This window comes from Hippocampus comes, unplaced genomic scaffold, assembly GCF_001891065.2.
Source record: "Hippocampus comes isolate QL1 unplaced genomic scaffold, H_comes_QL1_v1.1 scaffold125, whole genome shotgun sequence".
In the NCBI taxonomy this organism is placed as follows: Eukaryota; Metazoa; Chordata; class Actinopteri; order Syngnathiformes; family Syngnathidae; genus Hippocampus; species Hippocampus comes.
This window is the reverse complement of record NW_017805453.1, coordinates 2,129,149-2,154,239: the sequence shown is the minus strand read 5'-3', so window position 1 is coordinate 2,154,239 and position 25,091 is coordinate 2,129,149. Positions and strand designations below refer to the sequence as shown.

Here is a 25,091-nt window from a genome sequence, read left to right as displayed (position 1 = left end):
CTCTCAAATATATTGTTATAATCATTTGTTTCAGATGTACTGTAATTATTTTCTTCGCTTAACAAAACAGTTAACATAAAATAGTAAACACAACACATAACAAAAACACAGACAGTCTTGCAATCTTAGCCAACTTTTCCCTCATACGCTTTGTTTGAATCAGTTCTACTATGGTAGTATTTATCATGTAACTATAATTAATTCACCAATAAGGCGTCAAATGAGTACAAGAACGTTAGATGTAATGTATTTTTTTATTTATATGTATTAATTATTTAATAACATTCATAATGACCGAAACTAAATTTCATTTTAACCTCCGAGTAAACCCAAGCCTTGTGTTGCACGTTCACGGGCAGCAGGGGGCGCTCAAAAAACAGCGACTATATTTTAAGAGCGGCTCCGTCAACTCTTTCCGGTACTAAACAGTTCTCTCAGCAAATGGACGATATGTTTCGATAGTTTCGTGTTGCTTTGCCTTTATTAAGAGGTTATCTACTCGTATTTATTCGACGTGACTATTATTGGAGGTGGACGTGAGGGGACCGTTTTGTGCTACAATGGCCCCAACGATTCAGACGCAAGCACAGCGCGAGGACGGCCACAGGTAAACACGCTAACTGCTCGCTATGCAGCTAGCTTACCAATCATCAGTCTGTCCTATTAACGACAATGGCGTGTTTTTTTCTTCGCAAAGGCTCATTGTCCTTGCCTAACTAGAGTTTCGTTGAATGACTACCAAGCGTAGTGTAAAATTTCCCATGTATTTTTTTTTTTAATGTTCAGACATTTTAGCCATAAAAAAACAAGTACAACTTATAGCTCTCCAGCAGTACCATTAAAATACACGAACAGGAATATCAAAATTGATGCATAGATTTTATTATTTTAAAAGTAAGTTTATTCTCATTGTTAGCCTCTGTAAAATACAGGAAATTCGGGGAGGGGTTGTAACTAGTGTACGTTGTTAAATAAACTTGTACTTCAACAAATGTTTCAAAGCAAACAGTACTTAAAGATTGAATGGAAATGTACAAGCGCTACTGCTATTTTAAATACAACTGAGCTGTACTTAAATCAATTGTGCTTGGAAGTTAAAGAATATACAGTGCATGAAAAGTAAAAAAAAAATAATAATAATTACATGAATTACCACTACTGGTACTCCTACCACATTTTGAGAATGCAACTTGCAAGGCGCCATCGTCCAGCACTAACCATTGCGGACTTACTATGTTAAAAAAAGAAAGTTAAGCAAATTTGTTTAAAAAAAAACAAACAGGTAATTCAGCACGCTTTTTAAAAACCAATCCTACTTGTAGTTCTTTCACTCTGTCCAGATTGTCAACTGATTCACACCATTCACTTGGATTAACTCATTCAGTACCAGCCAATTCTAGACCAATGAATTAATATTCTCAAAATTCAAGACGTGCGTGTCATATTTTTTAAGTTCTCCAGCAAAATGTCTCAAACGTTTTCCGCTCAATCTATTGTGTATTGGCTTAGATCAAGCTCTAATAAAATTCCTGATCCATTTATGAAGAAATAGGTGTTCAAATACTTGAACTTGCGTTGCTCTTATATCCAACAATAAAATAATAAATACAAAGAAATTAATTCATTGTGCACCATTGTCAAAATGTTGTATGAAAGTTGACACTCATGATTAGTCACTGTTCAAGTATCTTGTCTCATTAAGAATTTGTCACTTTTATCCCCCTTTTAGTCGGCCATCATCACACAGAACTGTCCCAGAGAGGTAAATCGTGTTGATGCATGTCATATTGAACTGGAATGAAGGTGAAAATAACTTTTCAATAACAACCGTTTTGTGTTCATGACAGGTCGGGTGTGGTCTGTCGGGTGAAATACTGCAACAGCCTGCCGGACATCCCGTTTGACCCCAAATTCATCACTTACCCATTTGATCAACACAGGTACCATAAATACCACTTTCTACTATTACCACTAGGAGCAGAAACACAATGAGTCGTTTTCTTGTTGCCCCAGGTTTGTACAGTACAAAGCTACTTCACTGGAGAAGCAGCACAAACACGAGCTCCTCACCGAGCCGGACCTCGGCGTCACTATCGATCTCATCAACCCAGACACGTACCGCATAGACCCCAACAGTAAGTCTGGCTGTTTAGTCATGGCCTTCATTACGCAGTTCAAAGTTAAATTCAAATGAACTGTGCCTTGTGATGCTTTTTCAAATCAATAGTGACAGCACCCTTTTTTTCCCCAAACGTTTTCTAGGAGTTGAGGTCATAGTATTATTCTTCATTTTATTTAATAATTTTTTTGCAGTCCTCTTGGATCCAGCTGACGAAAAACTGTTAGAAGAGGACATCCAGGCTCCGTCCAGCTCCAAAAGGTAAAGCCCAAAGCTAAACTCGCCCAGATTGCCTTTGGCGATGTTTTCACCTTTTTTTTTTTTTTGTCCTCCACCGTGTAAGATCCCAGCAGCATGCCAAGGTGGTGCCGTGGATGAGAAAGACGGAATATATTTCCACTGAGTTCAACAGATACGGTGTCTCCAACGAGAAAGTGGAAGTCAAGTGAGTTGATGATCCAGTGGGAATGCATCTGCGATGGGGAGAGAGAGAACAAGAGCTTGCCAACATGACCGTGTGTTTTTGCTTAGGATCGGCGTGTCTGTCAAACAACAGTTCACAGAAGAGGAAATCTACAAGGACAGAGACAGCCAAATCTCTGCCATCGAAAAGACCTTTGAGGATGCCCAGAAACCGGTGAGAGCACAGTCACTGCAAACTACAACCACAACCATCAACGTATTGAGTTGAGCAGTGTAATGCAAAACTCCCCCCTCCACTTTGGGTTCCGCCTTTGCGGTCCTGCTATTTTGCTGTTTGTTTTAAATTGGTGTGTGTGTGTGTGTGTGTGTGTGTGGAGAAGGAAAGAGAGAGGGAGAGGGGGAGAGAGAGCACCTATCTTAAAATGTTATTTGTGTTCAGATTGCGCAGCACTACAGCAAACCCCGAGTTACTCCGGTGGAGGTTTTGCCCGCCTTCCCAGATTTCAAGGTGAGCCACTAATTTTTCATCTGCTCAAGTATATCACTTGAGCACATGAAACTGATTAAACCAATGTTCAACCGATTTCCAATATTTTCCCTGTGCCTCGCCAGATGTGGATCAACCCGTGCGCTCAGGTCATCTTCGATTCGGATCCTGCTCCGAAAGACATGTCGGGCCCGGCAGGTGTGGAAATGATGTCCCAAGCCATGATCAGGTAAGGGTCAAATGAGATCCGCCGTGTCAAAATATTGGCTTTTGACACTTGAGTGACGAACATCTTCCACGCGCGCAGAGGCATGATGGACGAGGAAGGAAACCAGTTTGTGGCCTACTTCCTGCCCAACGAGGACACGCTTCGCAAGCGTAAACGGGACTGCGACGAGGGGCTGGATTACATGCCGGACGACCTGTAAGGAAAGAACAAGATGAGATGTCGCTTCATCGTGTGCGCTTGAGTGACCCAGCAAGTTCTTTGCCTTTTTCAGCTACGACTACAAGATTGCCAGGGAGTACAACTGGAACGTGAAGAACAAAGCCAGCAAAGGCTACGAGGAGAACTACTTCTTCATCTTCAGAGATGGAGACGGGGTTTACTACAATGAGCTGGAAACAAGGTACGCACTCCTTCAAAAAGATACAAAAGATCGAGGAAAAACCCCGGAACACAAAAGGATGGTTATTCCTTGAGACACTTGAAATTTTTGAGGCGTGTTTTTCGCCTAATTTTGGGTTGAACTGTAAATCCTCTGTAAAACGTTTGCCTAGGGGAAAGCATTTCATTTAATTTTTTGAAATGTCTTCGTTTCAATATAGTTTCAATATATCAATTTGATTACTCTTCAAATGTTTTTAATTTAACAAACAATAAATATTTGAAATCAATTCCAACCACAGGGAAGGCTGTGTAAATAAAGTGGCAAAAGCACATTACAAATTCATGACATTCACATTTCTGTGAGTGTCTCACAAAATGGAGTTCATTGCGGTCTGTGGTGGGGGTTTTTTTTTCCATTTGGGTTTTTTTTTTCTTCAAACTTCCAGGCATCTGCCTTCAAGCTTGTTCTCGTTGATTCCAGTGCTTCCGCCATGTTGTTTTGATACATTACTTGACGTGAGAAGTCACATCAATTTATGTGGGAAAAAAGACATCTTAAAAGAATCGATTTATGGTTTTATGAATCGATATCGGGCTGTGAAAAGGAAACTCGATTTGATTCGATTACCGGTACTTTTTTTTTCAACCCAGACCTGATTATGATTTGAAATGATTAATTTTCAAAATTTAAAATGTTATCTTTGATTTCTTTCTGTTTTATTTAGTTTTCCGGTTGGATCTGAACTCCTTTTCCGAATATTTGATTGAATGTATTACTCTTCCTGCAAACATATATACGTATATCTTGTTGTGGCAATTGAATATATCTGGTGATGTCGGGGCGCAGGGTGCGCCTGAGCAAGAGGCGAGCCAAGGCGGGCGCCCAGTCCACCACCAACGCCGTGCTGGTTTGTAAGCACCGAGATATGAACGAGAAGGAGCTGGAGGCCCAGGTCAGTCTCCATCTGCAACCATTTGCCACCCACTTCCTCTTTTTATCTTTTATTTTAAATTTTTTTTTCCCCTAATGACTCTTTGGCCGTTTGATTGGCAGGAAGCCCGAAAAGCTCAGCTGGAGAACCATGAGCCTGAGGATGAAGAGGAAGACCTGGACCTGGACCTGGACATGGACAAAGACTCCGGTCAGTCATCGTATTTTCTCTTGACACAGCGGTGCCTTCACATATGGTTGACCAAACTGCTGTTTTATTACTTTTTTTTTAGTTGAAATCCCCAAATTAGAAAGATTTTCCTTCACTTGTACTGTATTGCATTTTGTTCAGATCCCCAAAATATCATTATTTGGCGTGGTTTATTTACATTTTTTTAAATCCCCCCAAATATATTCAAATTAGATGTATTTTATTGATTTTGTTATAGTGACCCAAAATATAATTATGTGGTATGATTTAATTTTACTTTATTCATTCACATTTAAATCTCCAAAATCAAATGTATTTTGGTTTTTATTCTTCATGATTCATAGTTTTTACGAGACTGTTTGGGTTTATATTTGGTTACGTTACAATAGCCAAACTATGATTAGCATTATATGTTTCATTTTATTTTATTTTGAGCAAAAAACCCCCAAAGTATGATCAACATTTTATTGTATTTGGCTTTTATCTTGATCGTACTTGATCGTTAAAATTAGGGCCTGACTGATAAATGGGCTTATACCGGTCTTGTAATGGCACAAAAAAATATCATCTGATTTGTCTTTTTTTCACCTTTTTCGGGGGAGAGTTACATATTAATGCATTACAACACAAGACACAGGTAATGAATGACATGTCTTCAGGATTGTAAGATTATGGAACCAAAAAAAAGAATTTTATTCATGATTTGTATTTATATTGGATTATGCAAACATGAATGTGTGCGATCATAAATGCTCGGGATGTCACGAACAGATCTTTTGAGAATTGATTGAATAATCCAGAGGTTAGTCAGGTAATCACGCACCCACAACTCCCACCCAATTCGTGGCAGAAATGTTTTTGTGGTCAAGTAATTTGAATAATTTCCCCTGTGGCAGTACACACAGAAATGTGCACACACACAGGGGAAAAGCTATTGTCCATTTACACCAATGTTATGTGTGTGGTTTTTTTTTTTGCCTCTTTTTCCTCCAGGCGATGACAAAGAGAGAGGCAGTGGCAGCGAGGCCGAGAACTCCGTCAGCGATTCTGACAGGGACGACGAAGAGACCGAGAAACGGGCGCGAGAGGTCGACGACGACGATGACGAAGAGCGAGACAGAGCCAAGATCAGCGGCAAGAACAAGAGGAGGCGGTCAAGCGACAGCGAAAGCGGCGAAGACCGCGCCCGCGAGATGCGAGACGAGGAGGAGATCTTCGGAAGTGACGACGACGACAGCGACAACGAGCCCAAAAGGAGCAGCGGCGAGGAGGGCAGCGACGATGACGACGAGGGAGGAAGAGGAGCTAGCAGGAGTCGCAGCGCCTCCCCGGCTCACAGCGAGCGCAGCAGCGACCACTCAGAGGCTCAGGCGCAGAGCGGCAGCGCCAGCGAGAGGGTGTCTGAATCCAGTGACGCCAGTGACTCTGAATGATTGCACTGTCGTCATCATGATACAGAAGCCTGCGAGTACTTTTGAACTGGAGTCATCTCGATTTTTCATCATCTGTAGCTGTCATTCTTGTTGATTTTGTTTTTGAAGCAGCCATTACACAAAACAATGAAAAACTGTACCCTTCATTTTTTTGGTAACTTTATGTAATGGCTTTAAAAACATTCGAATTTGTTTTTAAATTTATGTTTTACAATAAAAATATAAAATTTATTGTGCATAAACATTTTGCTCCTATAGGTAGTCATATGCTAAAACAAAGGCAAAGAAGACGTGAATGAACATCAAAGACAGTTTATCTTCTTCAATTAGAGTTAACTTAAAAAACGCTTGGACTTGCAGTCTTAAGCATTCACTATGACAACCAAACAAACCTTTTGCAAACAACTGTGATGTAAAGCATCGACCCATACTGTATTCTGAAACCGCTTAATCCTCACAAGGGTCGCCGGCGTGCCTGAGCCAATGCTAGCTATCTTCGGGCGCCAGGCAGGGGACACACCCTGAACCGGATGCCAGCCAATCACAGGGCACACATAGACAAACAACCATCTGGCACTCATGATCACACCTAGGCGGTGTTCCCTCTAAACTGCTCAACTGCGCACCGGTCGCACACTCTCAGCGCACAACAAAACCTACCTAGCACAGTGAACAAATTGCAAATGAGATAAAGATATAACTTTTTTTCCTTTCTTGTTGCCCTGGTGACAGTTTTGTACAGAACAAAGCTACGTCACTGGAGAAGCAGCACAAACACGAGCTCCTCGACATGTAAATGTGCTAGTGTGTGTCCGTGAATAATCCCGATACAAACCAAAAGTTGGAAAAATAAATAAATATAAAACACATAAAGGTAAAAGCATTTGTTTACATGCAGACTTTTTCCTTTTTTTCTGATTGAAATAAAAAAATTATCTATATATTAATACATAAGATATAAGATAAGTTTTTTACTTCTTCCTACTCCTTTGAACATATATTCATGCTGTATGATGACTGTTTTTCTTTTTTACACTTTCACTTACCTTCACTTTCTGTCAATTTATCACTGTATATTTTTATATGTTCAAGTAACAATAAACAAACAAACGAATACTATCGAAAGCAAACCGCAAAATAGCAGGACCATCCATCCACCCATTTTCCGATCCGCTTCATCCTCACAAGGGTCGCTGGAGTGCTGGAGCCTGTCCCAGATGTCTTCGGACAGTAGGCGGGGGACACCCTGAACCGGTTGCCAGCCAATCGCATGGCACACAGAGACAAACAACCATTCACACTCACACCTAGATTTCAAGTGTTCAATCAGCCTACCATGTATGTTTTTGGAATGTGGGAGGAAACAGTGTGTGTGTGTGTGTGTGTGTGTGTGTGTGTGTGTGTGTGTATATATATAGAGAGAGAGAGAGATATGAAAAGATAAATCGAACATTTGTCATGCTTGCGTCAAAATCTGCATGTGGTTACAGATCAAGAATTTACAATGTTGGAAATGTGTTATGTAATTTCATTACACACTGAGAAAAATATTTTATCCATTAAATATTAATTTACAACGAACAAAACAACCCCCCAAAATTTACCAATACAATCAAAATTATTTTTATCGTGTAAAGGGTAGCAATTGGCCTTCTGAGAATTACTTTCCTGTAATCTGAGTTTCACTGTTTGAAATGAACTCCAGTATGGATTTTTCCCCATACAGTACAAGATTCTAATTTCTTGACACGCGCCTGCATCAAATCAATCTGACCTTCATAATCATGAACTGATATGATATCAAACTGTAATTTGTCATGGTGGGATCTTTTTTTTGAATGTCCTTGGTTTGTTTTTGCGATACTTAAAATTGAAGTTCTGTAAAAGATGGCAAAATGGAACACGTTAGGTAATATAGGTCCATCCATTTATTAGCAAGTGACATGCCATCAAAAAAGAAAATGGACAGAAATTGTCACCATGTTAATGGGTTTTCAAACTCAGCGAGCCAACTGGTTTTTCACCCACTGCTCGGTCAAGTCGTTCTTGTTCAAGATTTCGAGAGACTGAGTGAAACACAAAATGGAAAAAACATAATTTTTCGGCTCCCCATACCTACACAAGTCATTGTGAGAAATGAGAAATCATCGTTACCGTGCTGGTCAGCATTGCGTCCTTCACCAAACCCACGCTGAATGCGTACGCCATCAGGGTCCTGATGGAGCACCCTTTGGATTCAATGCACAATAAGTATTTTTTGGGGACATTCGACATCCAGTGTTCATTTGACATCATGAGTACAAGTGTGCACACCCTCAAATCTGGGGATGTGGCTTTGTTTGGAATTAATCCGTCAGGTTCAAACTCGTTAAAGGGGAGTCAGCGCACACCTGCAACCATTTCAGGTGCCTCTGATTAACACCAAATAAACTTCAGCTGTTCAACTGTTAAACCCCCACTTGAAATGATTTCTTCTTTTTGAATTGAGTTGCAGAGGGAAAAAAGGTTTTCAGATGCTTTATCGTGGTCTTCTTTTTTTTTAAATCACAAAAACCTCACATTTGAACAGGCGTGTGTTGACTTTATATCCACCACACCTCGAGTGCTTTAATATCAATGTCAGTGGGGACCATGTGTCAGCGCATTTGACTCCATGACTGCCTTCCACTGAACTCCTTGCTTGTCATACAGAAAAATCTGTTAAAATTGGATGTAAAAAATATGGAAAAATTCAGCTTATGTTGTCTTTTTTTATGCAAGATACTGTATTTAGTTCCTGTCATGCTTTTGAAAAATAGCCATTAAAGTGTTGGGATTTTTTTTTTAAATACAGTACAGTAACCAAAACATTGTGTGAAAATGGTCTTGAGCAATTCAGTTAAATTGATTGATAACACTGATTGATCACCAGGTCCGAGCAGTAAATGAGCTAAACTCAAATGCCTTGCACCATTCCCTTATAGCACACGACTGCCATCTAGAGTTCAAATTCAACCTTTAAGAAGACATATGACTGATGTGACATATTAAATACTAGCCTGGGCTGGATTCAGGTTTTACAAAAATCACCATCTTGTGGAATGTCGTTGTCCCGCTAGGGCCGTTGTAATCATAAGCATAGGCGATGATCTTGCGTAGCAGTCATGGAAAAGTTTACATGCTGTTAAAAAAATCTGGGAATTTTTGGACACCTCACTGGCTCACAATTTGAAGTGTCATGCGACAGCAAAATTCAAATACAGTGCCATGAAAATGTACAGTATATTCCCCTTCGAAAATTCTCAGTTTCCCCACTTCAGTGTTTTAGATCACCAAACAAACAAATCAGACAAAGTTAACCTAGGTCAACATACAACAAACAAAAAAACGGTTTTAAATGGAATTTTGATTAATTTGGGAGGGAAAAAATCTGAGCTACCTGAATCTCTGTAAAAAAGCACTTGCCCCCCTTGTTTAATCATGAATTTACTGAGGCTGATCACACACGTCTGATTATCTCCAGACCTGTTCGATCATGAAAACACAGAAGTAAAAGCTGTCTGACAACTTGAAGTTGGCTAACAGATCAGTGCTGGAGCCAAAAACTTTTCGCGGGTTTGGCCAGGATGACACAACACCTCAAAGAGGGGTGGCCATGCATGGGTGTGTCATTCTTTATGATACCCTCCACAGTCACAGTTTCACGAAATAAAATACTCACATATCCAGAACAATGTCCATCACACCCAGCAAGGTTCTGGATATGTGTGATTTCATGAAATCATGACTGTGGGCGAGGTATGATAAACACTGACTTCTGTGCCATTTTTTGGTTTGCGATGGAAATGATTTAGATTAATGTTGACGCAAAGAATGAATGTTCGTGATTTAAGTCGTGTGAAAATAGCATAAAGATCACAGCTATTTGGGTGGCCAAGGGCGTGGCCAGAGAGTGACCCCACCATGTAGCACTGCCCCTGCAAAAGATCTCAAAAAGTTACAACAAACTGCCATGATCCAAAGAAATTCAACAACGGCTGAGATATCAATTGACATCTCTCAGTCTGCAAAGCTACGATAAGAGCTACTATCCACAAATTGAGAGAGCATGGAACAATAATGAACCTTCCCAGGAGTGGCTGGTGGTGGTAATGTGATTATCCCGGGGTGCAATGCTCCTCCAGGACCTGGAAGACTTGCTGTCATTGATGGAACCATTAATTCTGTTACCATTTGGAAGAGGTTGAACAATGTGAATGATCCTGCTAAATGAACACGAGTAATGGCCTTTGTTTCTACTTTAGGATATCTGGGCTGATTCTCTGGAATCTTGTTTCTTAAATCATCCAGCGAGATGTTCTGAAAGACAAATGTTGATTTTCAAAACGGAGAAAGTGGCATTCCAGATCCAAAATTTTTCCAATAAAAGGTATCACTTGCCTCGTGTTCCTGATCCAAAACCAAAAATAAGTCGTCCAATTTAACTGGAAGAGACATGATAGACACTTCTGCATCAAGATACTGAACAGCATAAATCTCTATTTGAGTGAAGAGGCACTCACAAATCAGGGCGTGTTTGTGGTGAATAAGATTTCTCAGTTTCTGCTGGAGGGCATCATCCAGCTTTGTTCCCATCATGGTCTGCAGGATTATAAACAGGATAAAATCAGCAAGTGATTCCCAACCAGCTCGTGTGCTGTGAGAGGTTGTCAAAAAATATTTTTAATTCAATGCAAGTATGTCTTTGTTGAGCTATCTATGTCAACAATATATAGTGACAGGTGGAACAATTTGATGGCAGAAGACACTTCGACTTTGGGTCGACATTTTTATTCAATGGTGTGCCGTGAGATTCTTCGAATGTACAATGGGTCCCTTGGCTCAAACGTTGGAAAAAACTCAAATAGAAAAGAAAGAAACAAAGTATAAACGAATGACACAACATGGAATAACATTGTAATGGAATTGCATCAGTTTTACTCACCATTTTCCTGCTGATCTTTTTCCTCAGGTTTCCCGACTGGGACTGAGAGTATTTAAAAAAAATGGAAAAAAAAGAAGAAGAAAGAAAAAAAAGCTTTAATTTTGAACACAGATGTTATTCAATAGTTCCGCGCACGCACGCTTGCTCAATAAATACAAAATACCGAGCTGAAACCCTGTTGACTACTTGGGCGTGGTCGTGAAACCTTGTAAAAACAACATTTCTAAGCCCCGTATCGGAAACAGTTCATTGGGAACGCCACTTAAAGTCCAATATTTGGTACATCAAATTACTCAGACATAGATGGGAAAAAAAATAAAAAATGTTCAATTTGGTTGTGAGACCAGTTTGAGGTCGGGCTACAGAAGCTCGACGAAGATAAATTTGGGACTTTCCCAGCAGTTAGAACGTAGCATGATCTTCTGCAGCGAAAATACACAAATATATTTCTAAAAACGCATCACTCACTTGTGGAGTGCTTTAAAACATAAAAAAATGAAATGCACGACATGGCATTATTGGCGCCAGTCATATCTTTGCAACCCCACCCAATCTGTTCATTTTGAAACGATCCAAATTAAACATAAAGATTGGTAATTTAGGATTTATAAATACAGCATGCATTTTCAACCACCAAACACGAGCAAAATAGATTTGTGTTGCAAACTGCTTACCTGTTAAGGAGAAGACAAAGCACGGCGAGCTTCGGAACAATTCAGGTGTATGTAAAGCACTGAATGTGCAGGTATGAACCTGTCTCTTATGGTTAACATCTGTTTTCTTCTTCTCTGTTTGTCATCTTTAATTGCCGTTTTGAACTGTCTTTTATGATACAGTTTAAGCCCAGCGCCCCATGCTGGCCAGGTCCAATTTAACAGGTATGCGCTCAAAACTGCTGACAAGCTTTTGCTCGCTTCGGTAGAAAATAAATGGTTAGTCTGATATCTTTACAATGGTGTGCAAACTCACTAAACGTGGACTACTGTCGGGGTGGCCAACCTGCGTCTCGCGAGCCGCATGCGGCTCTTTGGCTGATTCAATGCGGCTCCTGGATTTTCCTGTGACCAGCATCGAAAACGCCTCGGCGGTGGCGCTGCCATTCAAACATTGACACCAATGTTATGTGTGATTTTTGCTTCTTTCTCCTCCAGAGGACGACAAAGAGAGGCAGTGGCAGCGAGGCCGAGAACTCCGCCAGCAATTCTGACAGGGATGACGAAGAGACAGAGAAACGGGCGCGAGAGGTCGACGACGATGACGATGACGATGACGAAGAGCGAGACAGAGCCAAGATTAGCGCCCTTGTTTGCGCATGAGCAGTGGCCTAAAGGTTAAAATTAAATTGTCATCTGACTGGTTTCCCTAGCGCAGGGCTCCCCAACCGCCGGTCCGCGGGCCGGTACCGGTCCGCGGGGCATTTGGTACCGGGCCGCACAATCAGAACTTACATTAATTCTGTTGTATTTATTTTGGAATACGAAAGATATTTTACTTTGAAAAATGACCCAATTCTCCATTACATCCGTTTGTGTCATTCTTGACGCACGTCAAACCACACTTCTCCGTCACGTGACTGATGAGCTTGCTAAATGAGTAAAATAAACTTCTGGAGATCGCAAATGACGGCGGCCTTAAAAGTACGTTCGAGACAACAACTCTGCCGGTGTTCTGGATTCAAGTTATGGCTGAATACTCTGAGATCGCCACAATCGCACTGTTGCTATTTCCGACATGCTACCTGTGTGAGGAGGGGGTTTTGTGCACCAACGGCGACTAAAACAAAATTACGAAGTAGACTCGACATAAAGCACATACTTCAGGTGTCATTGTCTCCTATTACCCTGAGATGGGACCACCCGGTTGCAGAAAATCAAGCTCGGGGCTCGCACTGATTCAGCATTGTGGTGAGTTGACATTTTCATGCACTTTGAATTTGCGTTGTATCATATTTTGAAGGCATTAAACATTACCATTGCGATCAGAGTGTTGCGGCCAGATGAGACGCGCCGCGTGTTTATTATTATCTCTCGAAAACACCACAGTGTTCATGCAGCTCTTACCATATTATTTTGTAGGATTTATCCGCCACACCTTAAATGCCAGTCCATGAAAATATTGTCTGACACAAACCGGTCCGTGGGGCAAAAAAGGTTGGGGACCCCTGCCCTAGTGGATAATCTATGATTTGCATCTTATTAAAAATAATTCCGTGTCTTTTATGCATTTTTTCACTTTTAAATGATCCTGCGGGCCTGATCGAACCTCCTTAGTGGCCGGTTCCGGCCTACGGGCCTAATGTTTAACACCCCTGATTTAGAGTGTTCCATTAAACCTGCCATGCATGTTTTTGGAATGTGGGAGGAAACCATATGTTATTTTGTTTGTATATCTATCTATCTATCTATCAAGATATATACTATCTATCTACAGTATATATACAGGTATATATATCGGTCAGATATATATATATGTCAGATATATATATGTCAGATATATATATAAATATATATATATATATATATATATATATATATATATATATATATACATAAATCCAACATTTGTCATGCTTGCGTCAAAATCGGCATGTGGTTACACCTCAAGAAATTACAATATTGGAAATGTGTCATGTAATTTCATTACACACTGAGCAAAATATGTTATCCATGAAATATTAATTTATAACTAACAAAAAAAACCAAAATTTACCAACTCAAGAAATTGGAATATTGCATATGAAACAATAAAAATTATTTTGATCGTGTAAAGGGTAGCAATTGGCCTTCTGAGAATTACTTTCCTGTCATCTGAGTTTCACTGTTTGAAATGAACTGGAGTACAGATTTTCCCCCACACAAGATTCCAATTATTGACACGCGCCTGCATCAAATCAATCTGACCTTCATAATCATTAACTGATATGATATCAAACTGTTATTTGTCATGGTGGGATTTTTTTTTTTCAATGTGGCCTTGATTTGTTTTTGCGATACTTAAAATTGAAGTTCTTCAAAAGATGCAAAATGGAACAAGTTATATAGGTCCATCCATTTATTAGCAAGTGAAATGCCATCAAAAAAGAAAATGGACAGAAATTGTCACCATGTTAATTGGTTTTTAATCTTGGCGAGCCAGCTCCATTTCCAGCCACTGCTCGGTCAAGTCGTTCTTGTTCGTGATCGTCAAATACTGAGTGGAACAGAAAATGGAAAAAACATCATTTTTTGGCTCCCCAGACCTACACAAGTCATTGTGAGAAATGAGAGATCAACGTTACCTTGGTGGCATTCATCGCTTTCTTCGCTAAATCCACGCTGGACGCATACGTCATCACGGTGCCTGGAGTGCACCCTTTGGATTCAATGCACAATAAGTATGTTTGAGAATACATAATGAGCACAAGTGTGCACACCCTGATATTGACAAACTCAAAGTTATCATGTTTAAAAGTTTCATTTTGTTGTATGCTTGATTGACCTCGAACGCGTGTGTTCATACAGCTTTCGAGCACAAAGAAAAAAGAGCCAACTTGAACTGAATGGAACTGAGGGCTTGTTAACTGATAGTACAGACAGAAAGGTTCAATTTTGGGTGGGCAGCACGATAAGATGTCCTTGAGTTTGCTACAGTGTCTCAATTCATGCGAAATCTACCCATTGAAGTAACAAGGTATCCATTGTTTGTACCGAGAGATGTTTTGGCCTCCAGGTGCCCACTGAGGGGCGTATGGGGTGGACTGGGCTGAGAGGCGTGACATGTAAATGAAGAAGGGAGTGTTTTTCTGATCTATCACTTGTAATTTGCATACACGATCAATAAAAAGCCGGCAGAGGCTGCAGAGGTCAGGTGTCAGTTGAGAAGCGCACACGGAGTGGCATCATAGAAAACTGCGCCTCCTGCCGGCAGCAAAGACAATCTCTTCCTGAGTCTGCTTGTTCAACTGTCAGAGCGAACATCTCTGACACATCCTCATATCTGGGGGCGTGGCTTTGTTCGGAATTAATCCATCAAGTTCAAACTCATGTTAAAGAGGAGTCAGCGCACACTTGCAACTATTTCAGGTGCCTCTGATTAACACCAAATAAACTTCAGCTGTTCAACTGTTAAACCCCCACTTGAAATGATTTCTTCTTTTTGAATTGAGTTGGAGAGGGAAAAAAAGGTTTTCAAATGCTTTATCGTGGTCTTGTTTTTTTACATCATAAAAACCTTGCATTTGAACAGGCATGTGTTGACTTTATATCCACCACACCTCAAGCGAGCGCTTTAAACGGGGACCATGTGTCAGCGCAACTTGTTGACCTCATGACTGCCTTCCACTGAGCTCCTTGGTTCTCAAACAGAAAAATCTGGAAAAATTCGGCTTAGGTTGTCTTTTTTATGCGGAATATTTAGTTGCTTGTCACTCTTTAAAAAAATAGTAATTAGAGTTTTTGGAATTTGCTATTTTTTTTTTTTTATTTTTAATCTAGTGACCAAAAAATTGTTTTAAAATGGTCTTGAGCAGGGGTGGCCAACTCTTTGGCTTGTTCAATGCGGCTCCCGGGCTTTCACATGACTAGCGTCGAAAACGCCTCGGCAGTGCCGATGCCATTCAAACCAAGGCGCTAAATACACAGAACGTACTACGTCAGCCTATCATCAATCCCGTTACTTGATTGACAATAGAGGGCAACCAATCAGATGACTGCATCACCGCTCATGTGCAAACAACGGCGCTAACTTTCAGTCATTTTCCGCCCGTTCCGACTGTTGCTCGTCGTGGTGTGCGTGCCGATGTGCGCGAGTGCACTGGTGGGCACCCGCGTGAGTGCGTGCGTGCGAGTGTGCGTGCGGGCGTGTGTGTGTGCGCGCATGCAAGCGAGGAAGGGTTTGATGTGGCTCTTTGCAGTAACACAGTAAAAAAAAAAAATTGACTCTTCGTCCCTGACTGGTTGGCCACCCCTGGTCTTGAGCAATGAAGTCAAATTGATTGATAAAACTGATGGATCACCAAGTCCTACCAGAAATTAGCTAAACTCAAATGCCTTGCACCATGCCCTTAAAACGCACGACTGCCATCGATAGTTCAAATTCAACCTTTAAGAAGACATACGACTGATGCGACATATTAAATACTTACCGCCAGGGCTAGGGTCAGGGCTGACAAAAATCAGTATTTTGTAGGATGTCAGTGCCCCGCTGGTGTCGCGGTAATGATAAGGATAGGCAATGATCTTGCGTAGCAGTCAAGGAAAAGTTTACATGCTGTTAAAAAAATCTGGGAATTTTGGACACCTCACTGGGTTACAATTTGAAGTGTCATGTACCAGCAAAATTCAAATACTGTGCCATGAAAATGTATTTTCCCCTTCGACGATTCTCAGTTTCCCCACTTCAGTGTTTAAGATCATCAAACAAACGTGGAAATCAAAGTCAACCGAGGTAATCATGAGAAAAAAAAAAAAAAGATTTCATCAGGGGGAAAAAAATCTGAGCTACTTGATCCTCTGTAAGCAAACCCCCCCCCCCCCCCGCTTGTTTTATCATGAATTTACTGTGGCTGATCACACACACGTCTGATTACCTCCAGACCTGTTTGATCATGAAAACACAGAAGTAAAAGCTGTCTGACAACTTGAAGTTGGCTAAAAGATCAGGGCTGTAGCGAGAAACTTTTCCGGGGTTGGCCCGGGTGACACAACACCTCAATGAGGGGTGCCCATGCATGTGTGCGTCATTCTTTAATATACCCTCCACAGTCAAGAGTTTCATGAAATAAAATATTCACATATCCAGAACAATGTCCATCACACCCAGCAAGGTTCTGGATATGTGTGATTTCATGAAATCATGACTGTGTGAGGTATGATAAACACAATCAATTGACATCTCTCAGTCTGTAAAGCTACGATAAGAGCCACTATCCACGAATTGAGAGAGTATGAAACAATAATGAACCTCCCAGGAGTGGCTGGTGGTGGTAGTGTGATTATCCCGGGGTGCAATGCTCCTCCAGGACCTGGAAGACTTGCTGTCATTGATGGAACCATTAATTCTGTTACCATTTGGAAGAGGTTGAACAGTGTGAATGATCGTGCTAAATGAACACTAGTCATGGCCTTTGTTACTACTTTAGGATATCTGGGCTGATTCTCTGGAATCTTGTTTCTTAAATCATCCAGCGAGATGTTCTGAAAGACAAATGTTGATTTTCAAAACAGAGAAAGGGGCATTCCAGATCCAAAATTTTTCCAATAAAAGGTGCCACTTGCATCATGTTCCTGATCCAAAAGAAAACGCATTCTGTCCATTTTCACTGGAAGAGACATGATATACACTTCTGCATCAAGATACTGAACAGCATAAAAGTCAATTTGGGTGAAGAGGCACTCACTAATCAGGGCGTGTTTGTGGTGAATATGATTTCTCAGTTTCTTCTTGAGGGCATCATCCAGCTCTGTTCCCGTCATGGCCTGCAGGGTTATAAACAGGATAAAATTGGCAAGTGATTCCTAAACAGCTTGTGTGTAGTGAGAGGTCCTCAAAAATTATTTTTAATGAAATGCAAATATGTCTTTGCTGAGCTATCTATGTCAACAATGTATAGTGACAGGCAGAACAATTTGATGGCAGAAGACACTTAGACTTGGGTTACATTTTTGTTTAATGGTGTGCCGTGAGATTCTTCTAAAAACCTCAAATAGAAAAGAAAGAGACAAAACAGAAAAGAATGACACAACATGGCATCGGTTTTACTCACCATTTTCCTGCTGATCCTTTTCCTCAGGTTTCCCGACTGGGACTGAGAGTATTAAAAAAAAAAATGGAAAAAAAAAAAGAAGAAGAAAGAAAAAAAAAAGCTTTAATTTTGAACACTGATGTTATTCAATTGTTCCGCGCACGCACGCTTGCTCAATAAATACAAAATACCGAGCTGAAACCCTGTTGACTACTTGGGCGTGGTATTAAAAAAAAATGGTAAAAAAAAAAAAGAAGAAAAAAAAAAGCTTTAATTTTGAACACAGATGTTATTCTATAGCTGCGTGCACTCACACTTGCTCAATAAATACAAAATACCGAACTGTCTTTGGCATGAAAACCCTGTTGACTACTTGGGCGTGGTCCCGAAACCTCGTAAAAACGACATTTCTAAGCCCCCTATCGGAAAAAGTTAATTGGGAACGCCACTCAAAGTCCAAAATGTGGTACATCAAATTACTCAGACATAGATGGGAAAAAAAATGAAAAATGTTCACTTTGGTTGTGAGACCAGTTTGAGGTCGGGCTACAGAAGCCCTACGAAGATAAATTTGGGACTTTCCCAGCAGTCTGGGAACGTAGCATGATCTTCTGCAGCTAAAATACTAAAAACGCATCACTCAGTTGTGGAGTGCTTTAAAATGTAAAAAAATGAATTGCACCACATGGCATAATTGGCCCCAGTCATATCTTTGCAACCCCACCCAATCTGTTCATTTTGAAACAATCCAAATTAAACAAAGGTTGGAAATTTAGGATTTATAAATATGCATTTTCCACCACCAAACGCTAGCAAAATAGATTTGTGTTGCAAACTGCTTACCTGTTAAGGAGAAGACAAAGCACGGCGAGCTTCGGAACAATTCAGGTGTATGTAAAGCACTGAATGTGCAGGTATGAACCTGTCTCTTATGGTTAACATCTGTTTTCTTCTTCTCTGCTTGTCATCTTTAATTGCCATTTGAACTGTCTTTTATGATACAGTTTAAGCTCAGAGCCTCATGCTGGCTAGGTCCAATTTAACAGGTATGTGCTCAAAACTGCTGACAAGCTTTTGCTCGCTTTGGTAGAAAATAAATGGTTCGTCTGATATCTTTACATGGTGTGCAAACTCACTAAACATTGACTACTGCAGGGGTGGCCAACCCGCATCTTGCGAGTCGCATGCGGCTCTTTGGCTGGTTAAATGCGGCTCCTGGACTTTCACGTGACCAGCGTCGAAAACGCCTCGGCGGTGGTGCTGCCATTCAAACATTGACACCAATGTTATGTGTGATTTTTGCTTCTTTTTCCTCCAGGCGATGACAAAGAGAGAGGCAGTGGCAGCGAGGCCGAGAACTCCGCCAGCAATTCTGACAGGGATGAGTAAGAGACAGAGAAACGGGCGCGAGAGGTCGACGACGATGACGATGACGATGACGAAGAGCGAGACAGAGCCAAGATTAGGGGTGGGATGCCTCCGAGTGGCGCGAGGGGGGAACGCCGGGGCTCTTGGGCCCCAGTCGCGGCTAAATACCCACCAGTCGGCGGGGAAGGAGGTGGGGTCTCACAGGAAGGTGAGGCGCCCAGCACTCGCCCCACCGGAATGAAGGGGAGTTGGAGTAGCTGCCCCCCAACCCTCCTTCAACAATAATCACACTGGGTGTGAACCTCGCGTGGCACCAGCGAGAGTCGTACCAGGTGTGGGACCCGGGAGGGGGTGCAAGTCCCTGACGGGGCGATTGGCCAGGAGGAGGAGGAGGAAGATTAGGGGCAAGAACAAGAGGAGGCGCTCACGCAACAGCGAGATGCGAGACGAGGAGGAGATCTTCGGGAGTGACGATGATGACAACGAGACCAAAAGGAGCAGCGGCAAGGTGGACAACGACGATGACGACGAGGGAGGAAGAGGAGCTACAAGCCTGAGGATTTCAGAAATTCACAGAAACCGTTTTTCGGTTCCGTTGAATTACCCAATGGGAAACCACGGTAACTAATTTTGGGTTCGGTGAATGTTCATCATGGGAACCCATTTTTCTATTTTGACTTACATTCATAATCAAGAATTCTCATACTCACTCAAAAGTTATAATATTACCACCACCACCAATTAATAAGATCAAAACAAAAGTAGAATCGAAGAAAAACACTCACACCGTGACCACACTACAAACACATACAGGCTCAGTGAAATCGCGTTGACACGCTACCGGAAACGATCGACACTGTGAAATCCTCAGGCCTGAGGTAGCAGTCGCAACGTCTCCCCGGCTCTCGGCGAGCGCAGCAGCGACCACTCAGAGCCTCTGGAGCACAGCGGCAGCACCAGTGAGTGGGTGTCTGAATCCATTGACACCAGTGACTCTGAATGATTGCACTGTCGTCATCATGACACAGACGCCTGCTCGTGCTTCTTGGATTCCTTCTCTTGAACAATGCTCTTCAAATCGGGCTTGTATTCCGTTGTTGCCACTCGAAGCAGGCGCTGTCTGCCTGCGAGCTGCAGCGGTTACTGACTACTTGGGTCAGCTTGCCAGATAGGGCAAGCTTTTTTGACCGAAGATCGACTTTTGAAGCAGCCATCCTCCCGCGATGGACAAGATCGTGCACGTGTAAGCATGTAATCACACACGCACGCATGCACGCGGATGCCAACCATGCACTCGCACACATTCGCCACACACACTCGCCACGACGAGCAACAGTCGGAATGGCCCCTCACACGAATGAAACCGAAACACACAAATTCCCCCCCCCCCTCCGAATCATTAATTTGTTTGAGATCAAACTGTTATTTGTCATGGTGGGATCTTTTTTTTTAAATGTCCTTGGTTTGTTTTTGCGATACTTAAAATTGAAGTTCTGTAAAAGATGCAAAATGGAACACGTTAGTTATATAGGTCCATCCATTGATTAGCAAGTGACATGCCATCAAAAAAAGAAAATGGACAGAAATTGTCACCATGTTAATGGGTTTTCAAACTCAGCGAGCCAACTGGTTTTTCAGCCACTGCTCGGTCAAGTCGTTCTTGTTCATGATTTCGAGAGACTGAGTGGAACACAAAATGGAAAAAAAAAACATAATTTTTCGGCACCCCAGACCAACACAAGTCATTGTGAGAAATGAGAGATCAGCGTTACCTTGGTGGCATTCATCGCTTCCCTCGGGAAATGCACGCTGGCTGTGTACGCCATCAGGGTCCTTGCGGAGCACCCTTTGGATTCAATGCACAATAAGTATTTTTTGGGGACATTCAACATACCGTGTTCATTTGACATAATGAGCACAAGTGTGCACACCCTCATATCTGGGGATGCGGCTTTGTTGGGAATTAATCCGTCAGATTCAAACTCGTTTAAGAGGAGTCAGCGCACACTTGCAACTATTTCAGGTGCCTCTGATTAACATCAAATAAACTTCAGCTGTTCAACTGTGAAACCCCCACTTGAAACGATTTTTAATTTTTCAAATACTTCGTTGTGGTCTTGATTTTTTAAAATCACAAAAACCTCGCATTTGAACAGCCGTGTGTTGACTTTATACCCACCACACCTCGAGTGCTTTAATATCAATGTAAATGGAGACCACGCACGTGTCAGCGCAATTTGGCCTCATGACTGCCTTCCACTGAGCTCCTTGCTTATCATACAGAAAAATCTGTTAAAATTGGATGTAAAAAACATATACAAACAATTCGGCTTATGTTGTCTTTTTTTATGCGCGATATTTAGTTGCTTGTCACTCATTTGAAAAATAGTCATGAGAGTGTTTGGAATTTTTTTTTTTTCATCTAGTGACCAAAAAAATTGTGTTCAATGGTCTTGAGCATTTCAGTAAAACTGATTGATAACACTGATTGATCACCAAGTCCTACCAGTAAATGAGCTAAACTCAAATGCCTTGCACCATGCCCTGAAAGCACACGACTGCCATCTAGAGTTCAAATTCAACCTTTTCGAAAACATATGACTGATGCCCCATATTAAATACAGTACTTACCAAGGCTGGGGCCAGGGTTTACAAAAATCTGTATCTTGTGTGATGACAGTCTCCCACGAGTGTCAATGTAATCATAAGGAAAGGCGATGATCTTGCGTTGCAGTCAAGGAAAAGTTTACATGCTGGTAAAAAAGTCTGGGAATTTTTGGACTCTTCCCTTTGTTACAATTTGAAGTGTCATGCTACAGCAAAATTAAAATAGAGTACCATAAAAATGTATTTTCCCCTTCGAAAATTCTTAGTTTCCCCACTTCAGTGGTTCAGATCACCAAACAAATGTGAAAATCAGACAAAGTTAACCGAGGTAAACAAAAAAAAAAAAAAGATTTGTTTCGAGGGAAAAGATCTGAGCTACCAGAATCTCTGTAAAAAAGCACTTGCCCCCCTTGTTTAATCACAAATTTTCTGTGGCTTATCATACACACACACACGACAGAAATCACACGTCTGATTACCTCCAGACCTGTTTGATCATGAAAACACAGAATTAAAACCTGTCTGACAACTTGAAGTTGGCTCAAGGATAAGCCAAGGGCGTGGCCAGAGAGTGACAAGACCACCATGGAGCACCGCCCCTGCAAAATATCTCAAATATTTCCAACAAAATGCCATGATCCAAAGAAATTCAACAACGGATGAGATATCAATTCTCAGTCTGGAAAGGGTTAGAAAGTCATTCCTAAGGTTTCAGGAATCTGGAAAACGACGATGAGAGCCACTATCCGCAAATTGAGAGAGCATAGAACAATTATGAAGCTTCCCAGGAGGGATCAGCCAACAGAATTACACCAAGAGCACAGCGACAACTCATCTCGGAGGTCCCAAAGGAACCCAGGACGACAGGCCACCCTTGCCAGACATGTCAAAATTGACATACATGGCAGAGTTCCAAGGCGATAATGACCACAGATTAAAAAAAGAACAAAAAAAAAACAAAGGCTCATCATCATTTTGCAAAACACATCTGAATGATTCCCAAGACTATTGCGATTATATTCAATGGCCTGACAAAACAAAAGTTGAACTTTTTGGAAGGAGTTTGTCTCGTTAAACCTGGTGTAGATAAAACACATCATTTCAGAAAAAGAAAATTATACCAGCAGTCAAACATAGTGGTGGTTGTGTGATGATCTTGGGGGTGCATTGCTCCTCCAGGACCTGGAAGACTTGCTGTCATTGATGGAACCATTAATTCTTTTACCAGTTTAACAGGTTGAACAGTGTGAATGATCCTGCTAAATGAACACGAGTCATGGCCTTTGTTACTCCTTTAGGATATCTGGGCTCATTCTCTGGAATCTTGTTTCTTAAATCATCCAGCGAGATGTTCTGAAAGACAAATGTTGATTTTCAAAACAGAGAAAGGGGCATTCCAGGTCCAAATTCTTTCCAATAAAAGGTGTCACTTGCCTCGTGTTCCTGATCCAAAATCAAAAGATTCTTTTCCATTTTCACTGCAGGAGACATGATACACCTGCATCAAAATACTGAACAGCATAAAAATCTATTTGGATGAAGAGGCACTCACTAATCAGGGTGTGGTTGGGGTTCACAAGATTTATCAGTTTCTGCTTTAGGGCATCATCCATCTGTGTTCCCAACATGGCCTGCAGGGTTATAAACAGGATAAAATAGGCAAGTGATTCCCACCCAGCTCATGTGCAGTGAGAGGTTCTCAAAAATTATTTTTAATTAAACACAAATATGTCTTTGTTTGTCAATCTATGTCAACAATGTATCGTGACATGCAGAACAATTCGATGGCAGAAGACACTTTGACTTTGGGAAACATTTTTATTCAATGGTGTGCCGTGAGATTCTTCGAATGTACAATGGGTCCCTTGGCGCAAATGTTGGAAAAAAAAATCAAGTAGAAAAGAAAGAAACAAAGTAGAAAAGACTGATACAACATGGAACAACATTGTAATGGAATTACATCGGTTTTACTCACCATTTTCCTGCTGATCTTTTTCCTCAGGCTTTCCGACTGGGACTGAGAGTATTAAAAAAAATAAGAAGAAAGAAAGAAAAATCTTTATGATTGAATGCAGATGTTATTCTATAGCTCGACACACGCACGCTTGCTCAATAATTACAAAATTCCGAACTGTCTTTAGCAGGAAAACCCTGTTGACACCTCGGGCGTGGTCCCGAAACCTCGTAAAAACGACATTCCTCAGTCCCGTATAGGAAGAAGTTAATTGGGAACGCCACTCAAAGTCCAATATTTGGTACATCAAATTACTCAGACAGATGGGAAAAAAAAATAAAAAATGTTCACTTAGGTTGTGAGACCAGTTTGAGGTCGGGCTACAGAAGCTCGACGAAGATAAATTTGGGACTTTCCCAGCAGTTAGAACGTAGCATGATCTTCTGCAGCGAAAATACACAAATATATTTCTAAAAACGCATCACTCACTCGTGGAGTGCTTTAAAATGTAAAAAACTGAAATGCACCACATGACAAAATTGGCGCCAGTCATATCTTTGCAGCCCCACCCAATCTGTTCATTTTGAAATGATCCAAATTAAACATAAAAATTGGGAATTTAGGATTTATAAATAGGCATGTTCAACCACCAAACGGTAGCAAAATGGATTCATATTGCAAACTGCTTACCTGTAAAGGAGGGAGCAAAGCACGGCGAGCTTCGGAACAATCCAGGTGTATGTAAAGCACTGAATGTGCAGGTATGGCTCTGTCCCTTATAGCAAACGTCTGTCTTCTTCTTCTCTGCCTGTCATCTTTAATTGCCATTTTGAACTGTCTTTTATTATGCAGTTTAAGCCCAGCCGCCCATGCTGGCAAGGGCCAATTTAACAGGTATGCGCTCAAGACTCCCGACAATGTTTTGCTAGCTTCGAAAAAAAATGAATGGTGAGTGTGATATTTTTACAATGGTGTGCAAACTCACTAAACATGGTACACTGCAGTTGTGGCCAACCCGCGGCTTTGGCTGGTTCAATGCGGCTCCTGGACTTTCACGTGACCAGCGTCGAAAACGCCTCGGCGGCGGCACTGCCATTTGAGGGGGGGGGGAGATTTGTGTGTCTGTGTGTTTCGGTTTCATTCATGTGAGGGGCCATTCTGACTGCTGCTCGTCGTGGCGAGCGTGCACATATGCGCGAGTGCATGCATGGCACCCGCTTGCATGCCTGTGTATATTCTTGCACGTGCGCGATCGAGTCGATCG

General features: G+C 41.5%; 2 protein-coding genes and 2 long non-coding RNA genes across 4 annotated transcripts; 1 reads left to right on the top strand and 3 right to left on the bottom strand.

Moving 5' to 3' along the window:
* The first annotated feature begins 382 nt into the window (after nt 1-382).
* paf1 (PAF1 homolog, Paf1/RNA polymerase II complex component) lies at nt 383-6,396 on the top strand. Its single transcript, XM_019874386.1, has 14 exons — nt 383-607; nt 1,730-1,762; nt 1,848-1,940; nt 2,014-2,135; nt 2,314-2,380; nt 2,463-2,564; nt 2,651-2,756; nt 2,982-3,050; nt 3,155-3,258; nt 3,337-3,453; nt 3,530-3,658; nt 4,487-4,592; nt 4,694-4,781; nt 5,775-6,396. The coding sequence occupies exons 1-14, from the start codon at nt 561-563 to the stop codon at nt 6,212-6,214; spliced, it is 1,623 nt and encodes a 540-aa protein (XP_019729945.1). The 5' UTR covers nt 383-560; the 3' UTR covers nt 6,215-6,396.
* Nucleotides 6,397-8,127: 1,731 nt separating this feature from the next.
* Nucleotides 8,128-24,587, bottom strand: gmfg (glia maturation factor, gamma). The gene is made up of 8 exons (XM_019874219.1): nt 24,518-24,587; nt 23,849-23,884; nt 23,426-23,504; nt 23,308-23,351; nt 23,177-23,226; nt 16,300-16,394; nt 8,369-8,442; nt 8,128-8,280 (listed from the first exon to the last, which is right to left on the bottom strand). The coding sequence occupies exons 2-8, from the start codon at nt 23,849-23,851 to the stop codon at nt 8,215-8,217; spliced, it is 411 nt and encodes a 136-aa protein (XP_019729778.1). The 5' UTR covers nt 23,852-23,884; nt 24,518-24,587; the 3' UTR covers nt 8,128-8,214.
* Nucleotides 10,643-12,257, bottom strand: LOC109518404 (uncharacterized). Its single transcript, XR_002168756.1, has 4 exons — nt 11,852-12,257; nt 11,178-11,219; nt 10,756-10,834; nt 10,643-10,677 (listed from the first exon to the last, which is right to left on the bottom strand). It is a non-coding gene; the product is annotated as an uncharacterized LOC109518404 (long non-coding RNA).
* On the bottom strand, nt 17,126-18,871 carry LOC109518405 (uncharacterized). The gene is made up of 4 exons (XR_002168757.1): nt 18,742-18,871; nt 17,920-17,961; nt 17,554-17,632; nt 17,126-17,475 (listed from the first exon to the last, which is right to left on the bottom strand). It is a non-coding gene; the product is annotated as an uncharacterized LOC109518405 (long non-coding RNA).
* Nucleotides 24,588-25,091: the final 504 nt, after the last annotated feature.

Coding starts and splice junctions, on each gene's coding strand:
- paf1 (XM_019874386.1), top strand. CDS start 561: ATGGCCCCAACGATTCAGACGCAAGCACAGCGCGAGGACGGCCACAG. Junction 2,136..2,313: donor GTACCGCATAGACCCCAACA/GTAAGTCTGGCT, acceptor ATTTTTTTGCAG/TCCTCTTGGATCCAGCTGAC. Junction 3,454..3,529: donor GATTACATGCCGGACGACCT/GTAAGGAAAGAA, acceptor TGCCTTTTTCAG/CTACGACTACAAGATTGCCA.
- gmfg (XM_019874219.1), bottom strand. Junction 23,227..23,307: donor TTTTGGATCAGGAACACGAG/GCAAGTGACACC, acceptor TTTGTCTTTCAG/AACATCTCGCTGGATGATTT. Junction 8,281..8,368: donor ACGCAATGCTGACCAGCACG/GTAACGATGATT, acceptor TGTTTCACTCAG/TCTCTCGAAATCTTGAACAA.